Source organism: Somniosus microcephalus, chromosome 6 (genome assembly GCF_052327205.1).
Source record: "Somniosus microcephalus isolate GS21.2 chromosome 6, FLI_Smic_1.0, whole genome shotgun sequence".
NCBI lineage: Eukaryota > Metazoa > Chordata > Chondrichthyes > Squaliformes > Somniosidae > Somniosus > Somniosus microcephalus.
In genome coordinates this window covers 112,748,992-112,765,140 of record NC_140992.1, presented here as the reverse complement: position 1 = coordinate 112,765,140, position 16,149 = coordinate 112,748,992, and the positions used below count along the sequence as shown (strand labels likewise).

Here is a 16,149-nt window from a genome sequence, read left to right as displayed (position 1 = left end):
GGGAGTCTCGTATCGGGCATGCGGACAATGTGACCCGTCCATCGAAGCTGATTGAGCGTGGTCAAAGCTTCGATGCTGGGGATGTTGGCCTGAGCAAGAACACTGACGTTGGTGCGCCTATCCTGCCAATGGATTTGCAGGATCTTGCGGAGGCAGCGTTGGTGGTACCTCTATACCCAAACAGTGAAAATTAAATCTCATTCAATGAAAAGCAAATTCTAACCAATAAAGATTAATAATTCTTGGCCATTTGAGACTAAATCCAATTCATTGACGATGAAATCACATAGAATGAAAACCTAATCACACTGGTTGCAGACTAAAGGCCATTCAGTGAAGACACATTTCCACTAATTGGTAACTAATTCCTCTTGATTAAAGATGAAATCCTATTTAATGAAGAGCTAATCCCCGTCAGGCAAATTAGCATTCCCACCCAGCGTTGTGTTGGCAGAAGCTGTAATCACCCCAGTTTATTTTATTACATTCTAGGATGGCAGCTGTCTAGCACATTGTAAAAGAAGGGACTACACAATACAAGAGGAAGATAATTCCTAGGGGGCTCCACAGAGTTTCACACACAGAACACCCATCCATATACTATACCAGGGCCAAAAAAAATTATTTAATTCAGTTTTTTATATAACCATTTTGGGGTTCTCCATCTACCAAAGGAATGGAGAAGGATTTAAAAAAAATGTTCTTACTTGTTACTTTCTATCAAAGGAATCCCTTGGTGAGAGAACCAGAGAGATGGGGAAAGAGAAAAAGGGGATACAGGGATTAGTGCAAGTCCAATAATATAGTACACACACACATACAGAGAGACACACAGGGACACACACAGATGTGCTGGAATTGCTTACTCTCAACATCTCTTCGTACATTTGGTCTGTGCAAATCCAGACAAGATCTCAACCTTCGGTTAAAGAACATCATGGCTGGGGCTGGTTGATCAGTCACTTCTCCTGGGCTTTTTCTGTGCCCTCCTTCCTGAAGATAGTGACTACAGCTGGGACCTGGTTCCACAGACACTGAGTGCCCTCTGGTAGCTTGCCCAATTTCTTATATCGGAGTCTAACCAGTAAATGATGCCATGCTATTTGGCTGTGCTCGGCATTACAACTGAGCCCGATCCTGTCCACAACTGCACCCTGGAGAGTGATTGCGACTTTGAGCCCTGGCTGCTATATTTCTCCATCCCTAATCCAGGGACAATGGGATGAACTGCAGTCTGCCCACGGCCATCACATCTCCAATCCGCTAGTTCAGCACATGCCTTCCTATTCTGTGTGGCTCTGTGCGACACCGGGCAGGACATCTGACCACTCAGCCATTTGGGGTGAGCAAATTTGTTCATTAATATCGCATAACAAGCTAACCGCAGAATGAATGCCCAGAATGCGATTCTGCTCTCTCCCAGCGGGGCAAGTTATGCTTGCAGGAAGCATGAGTTGGAGAGTCACAATAGTGGCGCACTCATTTTCCTACCCGTTAACTCTGCAAGCATAGCTTCCCAACTAGGAGCGTGGGATCGTAGAATCGCCCTAGAGTTCCTATTAAATAGATATCCAATAGTTCTAGTAATTTTATCTCACTCCCATTACAGAATTCCAACCACCCATTCCCCAATCACTTCCAGCATGCGGTGTCCCCCCCTATGCTTGCAGCCTCCGCACGGGAATGTCTTATAAACATTAGTAATAATATACTGATTTTGTTGTTATGGTTCCATTTGTTTTGTCCCTTTATTTTAAGCATCTTTTGTTTAATTGGACCACTTGTTTGGTTATTATATTAGTGGTGCCCTTAAAGGGGCCACTGGAAGTGCTGACTCCTGTCATGTGACACCAGGGCAACTCAGTGCCATCCTTATTGGTCCATTAAAATAGGCCCAATGATTACAATGACATATAATCCCCATGGATCACTCAATTCCCCAATCGCTCCCCATTCAATCCCAACCCAAAGGATACCAGGGTAGAGTCCCAAGCACTCTTCTCATTGAACTTGGGAATGCACCCAAATGGAGGGGAGGAGGGGGGTACCCAAAAAGCTGGTGGTGGGATTTGCGCCAGGGCTGTCCTCAGACTGGAGGGTCTGCGGAGGGCCCAGGACCAGCCTGAAGACAGAAAGTGGCTGTCAGTGAGTGTCTCTTCTTTTCCCCCCTCAGCACCATCTTCAGGTCTCAGGGACTTCAGGCTGTTGTTCTTTAATATTGGTCAGAAGGACCTCAAGCTTCCAGCTGCACTTCCTGTTTCTACCCCTATTACGGGTGCAAGGCCCTGTCACATGGGCAGCTCTGAGGCCATCTTAAGAAATATATCCAACTCCTTCTTGAATATATTTAATGAATTGGCCTCCCCGACCTTCAGGAACATCCTTCCTGCATCTAGTCTGTCCAGTCCTGTCAGAATTTTATAAGTTTCAATGAGATCCCCTCTCATTCTTCTAAACTTCCAGAACCAGGGGACACAGTCTAAGGATAAAGGTTAGGTCATTTAGGACAGAAATGAGGAGGAATTGCTTCACTCAGAGAGTGGTGAACTTGTGGAACTCTCTACCACAGAAGGCGGTGGAGGCCAGTTCATTAAATATATTCAAAAAGGAGTTGGATATATTTCTTAAGGCTAAAGGGATCAAGGGGTATGGGGAGAAAGCAGGGACCAGGTACTGACTTTGGATGATCAGCCATGATCGCATTGAATGCCGGAGCAGGCTCAAGGGGCCGAATGGCCTACTCCTGCTCCTATCTTCTATGTTTCTATGTATAAGCCCAATCGACCCAATCTCTCCTCATACGTCATTCCTGCCATCCCAGGTATCAGCCTGGTGAATCTTCGCTGAACTCCTTCCTCAGATAAGGCGACCAAAACTGCACACAATACTCAAGATGTGGTCTCACCAAGGCCCTGTAAAACTGCAGCAAGACATCCTTGTTCATGTACTCAAACCCTCTCGCTCTGAAGGCCAACATACCATTTGCCTTCTTAACCGCCTGCTGCACCTGCATGCTTACCTTCAGCGACTGGTGCACAAGGACACCCAGGTCTCGTTGCACTTCCCCTTCTCCCAATCTATTGCCATTCAGATAATAATCTGCCTTCCTGTTTTTGCCACCAAAGTGGATAACCTCGCATTTATCCACGTTATATTGCATCTGCCATGCTTCTGCCCAATCACCCAACCTGTCCAAATCATCCTGGAGTTTCTCGGCATCCTCCTCACAGCACACACGCCCACCCAGCTTTGTGTCATCTGCAAATTTGGAGATATTACATCTAGTTCCCTTGTCTAGATCATTAATATATGTTGTGAATAGCTGGGGTCCAAGTACCGATCCCTGCAGTACCCCACTAGTCACTGCCTGCCACTCGGAAAAAGACCCGTTTATTCCAACTCTTTGCTTTCTGTCTGCCAACCAGTTCTCTATCCAAGTCAATACCTTGCCCCCAATCCCATGTGCCTTAACTTTACATGCTAATCTCTTATGCGGGACCTTATCGAAAGCCTTCTGAAAGTCCAAATACACCACATCCACTGGTTCTCCCTTATCTATTTTACCAGTTACATCCTCAAAAAATTCCAGTAGATTAGTCAAGCATGATTTACCTTTTGTAAATCCATGTTGACTTTGTCCGATCCTGTCACTGTTTTCCAAGTGCTCTGCTATTACATCTTTTATATTGGACTCTAGCATTTTCCCCACTACCGATATCAGGCTTACCGGTCTGTAATTCCCTGTTTTCTCTCTACTACCTTTTTTGAATAGTGGGGTAACATTAGCTACCCTCCAATCCATGGGTACTGTTCCAGATTCCATCGAATTTTGGAAGATGATCAGCAATGCATCTACTATTTCTAGGGCCACTTCCTTAAGTACCCTAGGATGTAGATTATCAGGCCCTGGGGATTTATCGACCTTCAATCCCGTCAATTTCCCCAACACCATTTCCCTACAAATACTGATTTCTTTCAGTTCCTCCCTTTCATCAGACCCTATGTTCCCCGACATCTCTGGGAGGTTACTTGTGTCCTCCTTTGTGAAGACAGACCAAAATATGTATTTAATTGGTCTGCCATTTCTTTGTTCCCCTTTATAAATTCCCCTGATACTGACTGCAAGGGATCTACGCTTGACTTCACCAATCTTTTTCTCTTCACATATCTATAAAAGCTTTTACAGTCAGTTTTTATGTTCCCTGCAAGCTTACTCTCATTCTATTTCCCCCTTCTTAATTAATCCCTTTGTCCTCCTTTGTTGAATCCTAAACTGCTCCCAATCCTCAGGTTTACTGCTTTTTCTGGCCAATTTATATGTCTGCTCCTTGGATCTTATGCTATCCCTAATTTCATTTGTTAGCCACGGTTGAGTCACCTTTTTTGTTTTATTTTTATGCCAAACTGGGATGAACAAATTCTGTAGTTCATCCATGCGGTCTTTGAATGTTTGCCATTGCCTATCCACTGTCAAGTGACATTCCCCAATCAATCCTACCCAACTCGCGCCTCAGACCATCATAGTTTCCTTTATTTAAATTCAGGACCCTAGTCTCCGAGTCAACTACTTCATTCTCCATTTTAATGAAGAATTCTATCATATTATGATCGCTCCAACCCAAGGGGCCTCGTACAACAAGATTACTAGTTAATCCTTTCTCATTACATAATACCCAGTCTAAGATGGCCTGATCTCTGGCAAACTAGAAACATGGCTGTCAGGAGTTAGATTCCATAATGTCTTATTTACAGTTGATACCCACCAGGATTAGGGTGCATGAGCAGGAAGGGTATTTCCACGGTGGCATCACTGCAGAAGGAAAAAGTATCAGCAAATGAGGCTTTAAAACATCAGTGAATACAAATACTAGCTATTGCAGTGGGTTACACGCTTGTAACTTTGGATCAATCCAACCAGATTTATTAGGATGCAAATCTCCTCTATCTACTAAAAGAACAAACTTGCATTTATATAGAGCCTTTAATGACTTTGGGACATCCCGAAAAGCTTCACTGCCAATTAAGTACTTTTGAAGTGTAGTCATTGTTTAATGTAGGAAACACAGCAGCCAAATTGCACACAGCAAGCTCCCACAAACAGCAATGAGATAAATGAAGAGATCATCTGTTAATATTGGTGTTGGATGAGAGAAAACTGTTGGCCAGGACACTGAATGAACTCCCCTGCTCTTCTTCAAATAGTGCCGTGGGATATTTTGTTTTCACTTGAATGTTTAACGGCTCACCCGAAAGACGGATCCTCTGACAGTGCAGCATTCCCTCAGTACTACACTGGAGTGTCAGCCTAGTTTATGTGCTCAAGGGGGTAATTTTCACCTTCACCATCTATCAGAGCTGATTGTCCACCTGTTGTAGAACCAAATCAATGGGATGAAAACCAGGCAGGTTCTACAGAGGGTGGGTGATCCAATGTACCAGATGACCACCCGGGTGGTTAAAGTGTAAATTACACCATGTCGCTGGAGTGGTGTTTGGCTCAGAGGCAAGTGTACTACCACTGGTTTATATGGCTCAGTTACCCACTGTACTTATACTAGGTAACTTCATGATGACTTCACAAGGCGAAGGAGTACTGAACATTGGCACCCCAACACAAGACACTGCAACGTGATAAGCAATGGCGTTGTACCAGGGACACTTGGCACAGAAAGTTCTCGAGCTTGACCATACCATCTGACGGTGATGCAGGTACAGGGAGATGCAGTGATTAACACATATAGGACACATTGTGTACATATATTGTACATGCTGTCCATTATCTCCTCTTTCTCAGTCATGTGCTCCTAGCTCTCACCGCCTCTCTGACCACTTCTTGTGCTATTACCCTGCATCCTGTGCAACTGTTATGCACATGGGATGCAAGTAGATAGCTCCAGTTGAAGAGCGTGCACTGGCTTGGAAAAATGGGCTAAATGACCTCCTTCTGTGCTGTAATATCTATGATTCCATGTCAACATGGTGATTATTAAAATAAATCATTCAGAAACAGTACAGTGTGGCGGAGACCACATAGGGACAATAACACAATGTATAGCCAGTGCTGTTATGTGTACCTAAACACAATTCACTTTGTATAGCAATGTTGTGATATGTACATGCTGGGTTGGGTTATTGGTGCAGAGTCCCTTTAAGAGCGTCGGGAACGTGATGACGTCATGACGTCGGTTGCGTGATGACGTCATAGCCCCTGCACGGGGCTGAGCCTTCAGACCTCGTGGAGATTGATTAAAGTAAGACACTTTTTGTTTTTGCTTAAAGAAAAGTCTCAGCCTGTTGATTTCTATCGACTCCAACATTGGTGACCCCGCTGCTCTTTTGGACGATTCCAAAGACTTCATCCGAAATGGCGACGAACGCCGTTTCCATCAAATTACCCGAGTTTTGGGAACAACAGGCTGCCGCTTGGCTCGCCCAGGCCGAGGCTCAATTTGCAATCCGGGACATCACCGCGGACGACACGAGGTACTACTATGTCGTCTCTGCTCTCGGCAGCTCCACCGCGGCCAGAGTCGTGAACCTGCTCGAAAACCCCCCAGAGCTCAACAAATACGATACACTGAAGGCGCACCTCTTACGAACTTTCGGACTCACCGAAGCCGAACGCGCACGCCGGCTTCTCTCTCTACCCGGGCTTGGCGACTCCAAGCCCTCGGAGCTGATGGACCACATGCTAGCCCTCCTGGGCACACACATGCCGTGCTTCCTCTTCAAGGAACTGTTCCTCCAACAGCTACCAGGTCAGGTACGGTCAGCGTTAGCCAACTCTTCCACTACCGATTTCTGCGACCTGGCCAAGGAGGCCGACAAATTTTTCTCCGCCGGGCAACAGTACTGCATGGCCACGCGGAGCCCTGCCCCCACTGATGCAGCCCAATGGCAGCAACCCTCAAGCCTCTGCTTCTACCATGCGCAGTTCGGCCCCAAAGCCAGGAAGTGCCGGCCCCCATGCAGTTTTCCCGTGTCGAAGCAAACTAAAGACCACTCGTCGGCTGCCATGGCTGTCGGCCGTTCAGGCAGTTTGTTGTTTATTACAGACACCGACTCCGGACGTCGTTTCCTTTGCGACACGAGCGCCCAAGTGAGCGTCCTGCCTGCGTCAACCATAGACATTCAAGGGGGGAACCACGGCCCCGTCCTCGAAGCTGCCAATGGCAGTTCCATCCGCACCTTTGGGAAACGGAACGTGGCGCTTTGTTTTGGCGGGCAACGGTTCACCTGGGACTTTGTCACAGCAAAAGTGTCCACTCCCCTTCTCGGCGCTGACTTCCTCTGCGCCAATGGCCTTTTGGTGGATGTCAAGAACCGACGTCTCATCAACGTGGAAACCTTCAGCTCGCTCCCATGTGTATTGATTTCTTTGTGGGTTCAATGATGAGACATTTATGAAAGAGAATGAGTTTTAATCTAAAGTCTGTTCAACTCTTTTATACAGCTTTTACAGGAGACACGATGCTGTGATGCATCTAGAACGAAACTGAAACTAAACTAGGCTGCCTTGCTTGTCTCAGTCACATGACCTCTGCTGGTCAGGCACAAGCAATCAATACATGCAATCATGCTATTAAGGCATCATAATCGAACAGGCAAATACCATCTCTATTTGCTGATATCATTACATCTCCTTTTCTTAAAACAAAAGTATTTTACTTTTAACTAACAACATGTTTTCTTTGTATTAATCTGCATTTTAACTGTAACACTTAATGAACTTACATTATCATTATCATGATCAAGGTTTTTTAACCTTGCTTTGTGTGTTCACATGAAATATGTCAATACACTAGAATTTGAAGAAAGAATAAGATAACATTACTTCCTTCTATAACAATAGTCCTTAAATTTGCTCAATGAGTCTCTCAGGAGGCATCACGTGTCTTGAGGATTTTCTGATTGATTGTCCTTGAATCTGAGTTGTTGCCTCAGATGATGTGTTCTCAGCTGTGTGATCAGGTTGCTCAACAGTATCAGTCTCTTGACCTGCTGTGGCTGGTCCCATGAGAAGATCTTGACGATTTCTTCTCAGAACAGCACCCTCATCTGTCTGAATGGTGTATGATCTTGGTTGAACTTCACTCAGGACAGTTCCCTTCTGAGTCCATGTGTTTGTTTTGTCTTTGAACCTTACTTGGTCACCAGTGTGGAGTTCAGGTAGGTTTTGTGTTCCTCTGTCATAGTAGTACTTTTGCTTTTCTTTCTGTTGTTCTTTGAACTTCCTCACTTTCTCCCCCTCTTTTGTTTTCAGGAGGTTCTCCGGGATGGGTAGGTTTGACCTTAGCCGACGTCCCATCAGGAGTTGGGCTGGTGACATACCACACTCGAGCGGCGTTGTGCGGTATACAAGCATGCTCTGGTAGAAGTCAGTTCCACTGTCTTTTGCCTTGTACATCAGTCTTTTCACTGTCTGGACCGAGTTTTCCACTAGACCATTGGACTGTGGAAAGTGAGGACTTGACGTTGTGTGGACAAAGTCCCACTCTTTGGCAAAGTGTCGGAAACTTGCATTGTAAAACTGGGGTCCGTTGTCTGTGAAGACCTCGCTTGCCACGCCATGTCTGGAGAATATGGCTTTCATATATGTTATCACAGCATCTGCAGTGGTGGTGTACAGTCTACAAACCTCTGGATACAGGGAGTAATAGTCTGTGAATACAAGATAGTCCTTCCCTTGACATACAAATAGGTCAGCGCCTACCTTCTGGTAAGGTCTGTCTGGCGCTGGGTGTGGCTTTAGTGGTTCTACCGGATTGCTTGCTCGATATTTCAGGCATATTGTGCAGTTTGACACCTCATTTGTCACATCTTGGTTGATTCGTGGCCAGTACATCACCTCTCGTGCTCTTTTCTTACACTTTTCGATTCCCAGATGTCCTCCATGGATCTTTTTTAACATCTCTTTTCTCAGACTCTTTGGGATAACTATTTTACTTCCTTTGTAGATGATGTCTTCGACCACCGATAGTTCCGCCCTGCAGTTCCAGTACTCTGCCATGTCAGGTGAGCAGTCTTGCTTCATGTTGGGCCATCCATCCAAGATGCTTTTTCTCAGTCGTCTCATTGTTTCATCTTTGTTTGTCTCAGTCTTTATGAGCTCCATTTTTGCATCTGCTATGGGCAGTGCACTTGTGATCACGTAGGCGTTCACTTTTTCATCCATTGTGGTGTTTGCGGGCTCACTTGGGTCAACAGCTCTGGACAACGTGTCTGCTGTATACATCAGTTTACCCGGTGTGTGCGCAACATTCAGTGTATAGCATTGCAGCCTGATCATCATTCTTTGTATTCTAAGCGGACAGCTATTTAGTGGCTTTTGGAACAATGCAATCAAGGGCTTATGGTCAGTCTCTACACTGATTGCTTGTCCTGCCACAAACTGGTGAAATCTTTCACAGGCGTATGTGATGCTGAGCAGCTCCTTTTCTATTTGAGCATATCGCGTCTCCGCGTCTGTCATTGAGCGCGATGCATATGCAATAGGTTGCCAGTAGTCATATTGTTGCAGAAGAACGGCACCGAGCCCACTCTGTGATGAATCTGATGATATCTTGATGGGTCTCGCTGTGTCATAAAACCTCAGAACTGGTTCCTCTGTGAGCAGTTTCTTTAGATCGCTCCATGACTTCTCATGATGATTCCATTCCCATTCTATGTTCTTTTCAGTTAGTCTTCTCAGTGGCGCCATCTTTTCTGAGAGGTTGGATATGAATTTCCCCATGTAGTTCATCATTCCATTAAACCTCTGCACGTCCTTTTTGCATTGTGGCTTTGGCATATTCTCAATGGCGGACACCTTTCTGGGATCTGGTCTGATGCCCTCACTGCTAAGGATATCTCCCACGAATGTCAGTTCTGTCACCCCGAGCTGGCATTTCTCTCTATTCAGCTTCAGGTTTGTTTTCCTTGTTGCTTCCAGCACTTTTTTCAGTCTCTCGTCATGCTCAGTTCTCGTGGTTCCCCATACTATGATGTCATCCATTGATGTATCAACTCCCTCCAGGTGCTCATAGATCATATGGATAGTTTTGTGATACACTTCAGGAGCTGAGGCAATGCCAAATGGTAACCTTAGGAATCTGTATCTGCCAAATGGACTGTTGAACATGCACAGTCTTGAACTTGCTTCGTCCAATTTCATCTGCCAAAATCCTGATGATGCATCTAACTTGCTGAAATACTTTGCATTTGCAAACTGTGCCATGATTTCCTCACGTGTAGGAAGCTTGAAGTGCTCTCTCTTTATTGCTCTGTTTAGATCTCTTGGATCCAGGCAAATTCTGAGCTTTCCATTCTTTTTGTCGACGAGGGAACTCACCCACTCAGTTGGCTCATCTATCTTCCGAATCACGTTCAGGCTTTCCATCCTGTCCAACTCTGCCTTCAGTTGCTTTTGAAGAGCAAACGGGACTTTTCTGCATGGATGTATGACCGGTGTCATACTTTTATCTACTCTGATCGTGTGTTCTCCTGGAATGCAGCCTAGACCCTTAAATAGGTCGTTGTACTCTTTCATGAGTTCATCATAGACTGTCTCTCCTTCGCTTTCCACAACGAGGACTCTCTTTACCAGGTTCAGTCTCTCACAGGCTTTTAAACCTAGGATGGCTTGCACATCCTTTGGCACCACGATTAATGCTAGCGTGTGCTCTCTGTCCTTGTGTGTCACTTTGACAATGCATCTTCCTTTCACTGGTATATCAGTACCTGAGTATCCTGTCACTTTCACTTTTATTCCATGTATCTTTGGTCTGGGTCTAATTTTCTTAAAATCAGTCTCTGATATCACATTAACTTGTGCTCCAGTATCCAATTTAAATGGAATGTGTATGTCATTCACTTTTAGTGTCAACATCCAGTCTCTTTCTTCTTTTTTGTTTACAGACACAACATCTACATAGAACTCCTCTATGTCGCTTTCATCTACTGTATGGACCTTGCTTTGTTGCGCTTGGTTCTTACAGCAACGGGCATAATGGTTGTTCTTGTTGCAACTATTGCATGTTTTACCATATGCTGGACACTTTTTTGGTGGATGCTGTGTACCGCATCGACTACATGACTTTCGATTGTCCCTTTCATTTTTGTTCGCTGGCCACGCCTCTTTTTTCACATTGGCGCTCGTTTTGTTAAACGGTTCATGTCCGTTCATTCTCACTGCATCCACGTTACAGCTATTGTCACTGAACAGCTCCTTTGCCTGCAACTTCACAGTCTCTGTAGCCCTACACAGTGCTATGGCTTTTCCCAGGTCTAGATCTTGCTCTCTTAGCAGTCTTTCCCTTAGACCATTATCCGGAATACCACACACCAGTCTGCCAGTCCCCCAAATTCACACGATTTGCTTCTGTTTCGCAGTTCAGTCACATACTGATCAATAGTCTCTCCCGTTTTCTGTACACATGTGAAAAATCTGTGCCTCTCAAACATCACGTTACATTTAGGTATACAGTAGGCCTCAAACTGTTCCATTATTTTATCTAGCTTCATTTTGTCTCCATTAGCAGCGAATGTGAAATTATTATACACCTCCAGCGCTTCATCACCCACATGTAAGAACAGTGATGATTTCTTTTTATTACTTTTCTCGTCAGCTCCGATTGCTGATAAATACAACCCTACACGTTGTTTGAACCTTCTCCAATTTTCAGCCACATTACCTGTCAACTGAAGCGTCGCCGGTGGGAGTAAACCTTCCATTTTTCACTTCGTTAGCTATTCTCTAATGGTAAGCAACGATGTTCTCTTTTGGCTTGCTAATCTGTGGAGAGCTGATTTAACTTCAGATGTTTTCTCTTCATCTCTTTCAATCACTTCTGACACCATGTATTGATTTCTTTGTGGGTTCAATGATGAGACATTTATGAAAGAGAATGAGTTTTAATCTAAAGTCTGTTCAACTCTTTCATACAGCTTTTACAGGAGACACGATGCTGTGATGCATCTAGAACGAAACTGAAACTAAACTAGGCTGCCTTGCTTGTCTCGGTCACATGGCCTCTGCTGGTCAGGCACAAGCAATCAATACATGCAATCATGCTATTAAGGCATCATAATCGAACAGGCAAATACCATCTCTATTTGCTGATATCATTACACCATGTTCCCTCAGTGGGTCCAGCGCACTCTCGGCCTCCGACGAGTTTTCCCGCCTCCTTGCCCAGTTCCCGGACCTTACGAAACCCAGGTTCTCGTCCGCCGCCACCAAACACGGGGTAGAACACCACATTTCGACCACCGGTCCGCCCGTCCATGCCCGCGCTCGGCGCCTTGACCCGGGGAAGCTCGCCATCGCCAAAGCCGAGTTCGACACCATGGAGCGCCTCGGCATCATCCGCCGGTCGAACAGTCCATGGGCTTCGCCCCTCCACATCGCCCCGAAACCAGGCGGCGGGTGGCGCCCGTGCAGAGACTACCGGCGCCTCAACGATGCGACGACCCCTGACCGCTATCCGATTCCACACATCCAGGACTTTTCCACCCGCCTGGCTGGGAAAGTGGTATTCTCGAAAGTGGGCCTCGTCCGGGGTTATCACCAGGTCCCCGTCCGGCCGCAGGACGTCCCGAAAACCGCGGTGATCACCCCATTCGGGCTATTCGAATTTCTCCGCATGCCATTTGGCCTCAAAAACGCCGCACAGGCTTTTCAACGCCTGATGGACACCGTGTTACGGGACCTGACGTTCCTGTTCGTATACCTGGACGACATGCTCATCGCCAGCGCCTCCAGAACGGAACATGTGTCCCACCTCCGGACTCTTTTCGAACGACTCAGCCAACACGGCCTAATCGTCAACCCGGCCAAGTGCCAGTTCGGGCTGTCCTCAATCGACTTTCTCGGGCACCGCATCACGAAGGACGGAGCGGTGCCACTCCCATCGAAAGTGGAGGCCGTGATGGACTTCCCGCAACACCTCACCGTTAAGGCCCTGTAGGAGTTTTTGGGCATGGTGAACTTTTACCATCGTTTCGTCCCCCGAGCAGCCCAGCTTATGCGGCCCCTTTACGAGGCCCTCAAAGGCAAGCCCGACAAGCTCGACATCGACTGGTCCGAGGAGATGGCCAATTCTTTCACAGACATGAAAAGGGCCCTGGCTAACGCGACCATGCTGGTGCATCCGTTGCCCGATGCGCCGATCGCTCTCACCACCGACGCCTCGGACTATGTGGTCGGCGCCGTCCACGAACAGTGGGTCAACAGCACCTGGCAGCCGCTCGCCTTCTTCAGCCGGCAGCTCCGCCCCAACGAGCGGAAGTACAGCACCTTTGATCGCGAGCTTCTCGGCCTCTACCTCGCCATCCGGCACTTCCGTTTCCTGCTGGAGGCCCGCCCATTCATGGCATTCGTGGACCACAAGCCGTTGACCTTCACCATGGCCAAAGCCTCCAAGCCATGGTCAGCCCGTCAGCAATGCCAGTTGGCCTTCATCTCGGAGTTTACAACGGACATCCAGCATGTGGCTGGGAAAGACATCCCCGTCGCCGACTGTCTCTCCCGAGCCGTCGCCAGCGCCGTGCACCTCGGCATCGACTACACCCGCATGGCGGCCGACCAGGCCTCCGACCCGGACGTCTAGGCCTACAGGATGGCGGTCACGGGCCTTCAACTAGCAGACGTCGCGTTCGACGCTGCCGGCACCACACTCCTGTGCGACGTCTCCGTTGGGCAGCCATGTCCCGTCGTGCCCGAAGGGTGGAGACGGCAAGTATTCAATGCTGTACATAATCTTTCCCACCCGGGCAGGAAGCCGTCACAGAAGCTGGTGGCGGCCAAGTTCGTCTGGCACGGGCTCAGGAAAGACGTTCGCGACTGGGCCAGCACCTGCGTGTTATGCCAATGCTCGAAAGTACATCGCCATACTAAGGCCCCGTTGGTGCCTTTCGCGGTGCCTGAGAGGCGGTTCGACCACGTTAACGTGGACCTGGTGGGGCCCCTGCCGCCCTCCCGCGGGTTCACCCACCTCCTCACAATGGTCGACAGAACTACCCAATGGCCGGAAGCCATCCCGCTGTCTTCAACGACGGCCGCCGATGTGGCTCAGGCATTCATCAGCACTTGGGTCGCCCGGTTCGGCGCCCCATCTGACATTTCCTCCGACCGGGGGCCCCAGTTCACGTCAGAGCTCTGGAACGCTGTCGCCCGGGCATCGGGTTGAAACTCCACCACACCACAGCTTACCACCCTCAGGCTAACGGGCTGTGCGAACGGTTTCATCGCTCCATGAAGGCCGCGATCCGAGCCAGCCTCCGGGACGACGGCTGGATCGACAGACTCCCGTGCGTCATGCTGGGACTCAGGACTGCTCCCAAGGAGGACCTCCAATCCTCGTCGACTGAGCTTGTCTACGGACAGCGGCTGCGGGTTCCCGGGGATTTCGTCCCCAACGCAACGGAACCTTGGTCCGCAGCTCGTCAGTGGCCCGACCTTCTGGACAACGCCCAGGTTTTCACTCTGGTACCCACGTCGCAGCACGGCCTCCCGCAGTCCCATGTTCCGCTCGACCTTCGTGCGGCGGAGTATGTTTTCATCCGCCACGACGCCCACCAGGGACCTCTTCAGCCACCCTACGATGGACCATTCTGCGTCCTGGAAACCGGGGACAAGACCTTCGTCGTGGATGTCGGCGGTAAGCCAGACTGCATTTCCGTGGTAACAATAGAAAATGCTGGAAATACTCAGCAGGCCAGGCAGCATCCATGGAGAGAGAAACAGAGTTAACGTTTCAGGTCTGGGACCCTTCATCAGAACTGGAAAAAGCTGGAGATGTAACAGATATTAAGCAGGTGCAGACAGTGGGGTGGTTAGGAGGGGAGGAAGGAATAGAAAGAACACCCTGTACTTTTGTAAGAGGCAGGAAAGATAAAATGTTGCAAATGGGAATGGCAAAAATCATACTGCATGAAAAATGGGGGCAGGGATAATTATCTGAAATTGTTGAACTCAATGTTGAGTCCGGCAGGCTGCAAAGTGCCCAATCGAAAGATGAGGTGCTGTTCCTCGAGCTTACGTTGAGCTTCATTGGAACAATGCAATAGCCCGAGGACAGAGACATCAGAGTGGGAGTGAAGCGGTGAATTAAAGTGACAGGCGACCGGAAGCTCAGGGTCACCCTTACGGACTGAACGGAGGTGTTCCGCAAAACGGTCGCCCAATCTGCGTTTGGTCTCCCCAATGTAGAGGAGACCACATCGTGAGCAGCGAATACAGTATATTAAATTGCAAGAAGTACAAGTAAATCGCTGTTTCACCTGGAAGGGGTGTTTAGGGCCCTGGACAGTAGGAAGGGAGGAGGTAAAAGGGCATGTGTTGCATCTCCTGCGCTTGCACGGGAAGGTGCCAGGTGAAGGAGAAGGGCTGTTGGGGGTGATTGAGGAGTGGACCAGGGTGTCGCGGAGGGAGCGGTCCCTTCGGAATGCTGAAAGGGGAGGTGAAGGGAAGATGTGTTTGGTGGTGGGATCACGTTGGAGGTGGCGGAAATGGCGGAGGATGATCCATTGAATGTGGAGGCTGGTGGGGTGAAAGGTGAGGACAAGGGGAACCCTATCGTGGTTCTGGGAGGGAGGGGAAGGGGTGAGAGCAGAAGTGCGGGAAATAGAACGGACACGGTCAGGGGCAGTGTCAACCAAGGTAGAGGGGAATCCTCGGTTGAGGAAAAAGGAAGACATGTCGGAAGCACTAGTATGGAAGGTGGCATCGTCAGAACAGACGCGGCGGAGACGGAGAAACTGGGAGAATGGAATAGAGTCCTTACAGGAAGCGGGGTAGGAGGAAGTGTAGTCCAGGTAGCTGTGGGAGTCGGTGGGCTTGTAGTGGATGTTTGTTGAGAGCCGATCACCAGAAATGGAGACGGAGAAGTCAAGGAAGGGAAGGGAAGAATCGGAGATGGACCATGGACCGTCTTAAGCCGGCCCACCTGGATCTGGACCGACCCGTTGAGTTGGCACAGCCCCCGAGACGGGGCCGACCTCCGGTTTCCACACCCTCAATCCACCACCGAGCGCCCGAGGTCCCTACGACGAACCCCCTGGTCCCCACACCTGAATTGAGGAGCCGTTCCAACCGTGTGATCCGGCCCCCCCAACAACTGACAGTGCCAGTACTAATGAATTCTGGGGGGACGTATGTGGCGGAGACCA

At 48.4% G+C, this 16,149-nt stretch overlaps 1 protein-coding gene across 1 annotated transcript in view; it reads right to left on the bottom strand.

Annotated features, from left to right (window-relative positions):
• The window catches only part of LOC147116000 (S-arrestin-like), a 179,440-nt gene that overhangs the window by 2,676 nt on the left and 160,615 nt on the right, over positions 1-16,149 (bottom strand). The window contains exons 14-15 of the mRNA XM_085990708.1: positions 4,764-4,810; positions 708-732 (exon numbers count right to left, since the gene is read on the bottom strand). Coding sequence (XP_085846834.1) covers positions 708-732; positions 4,764-4,810 — 72 coding nt within the window. The remainder of the gene's footprint in view (positions 1-707; positions 733-4,763; positions 4,811-16,149) is intronic.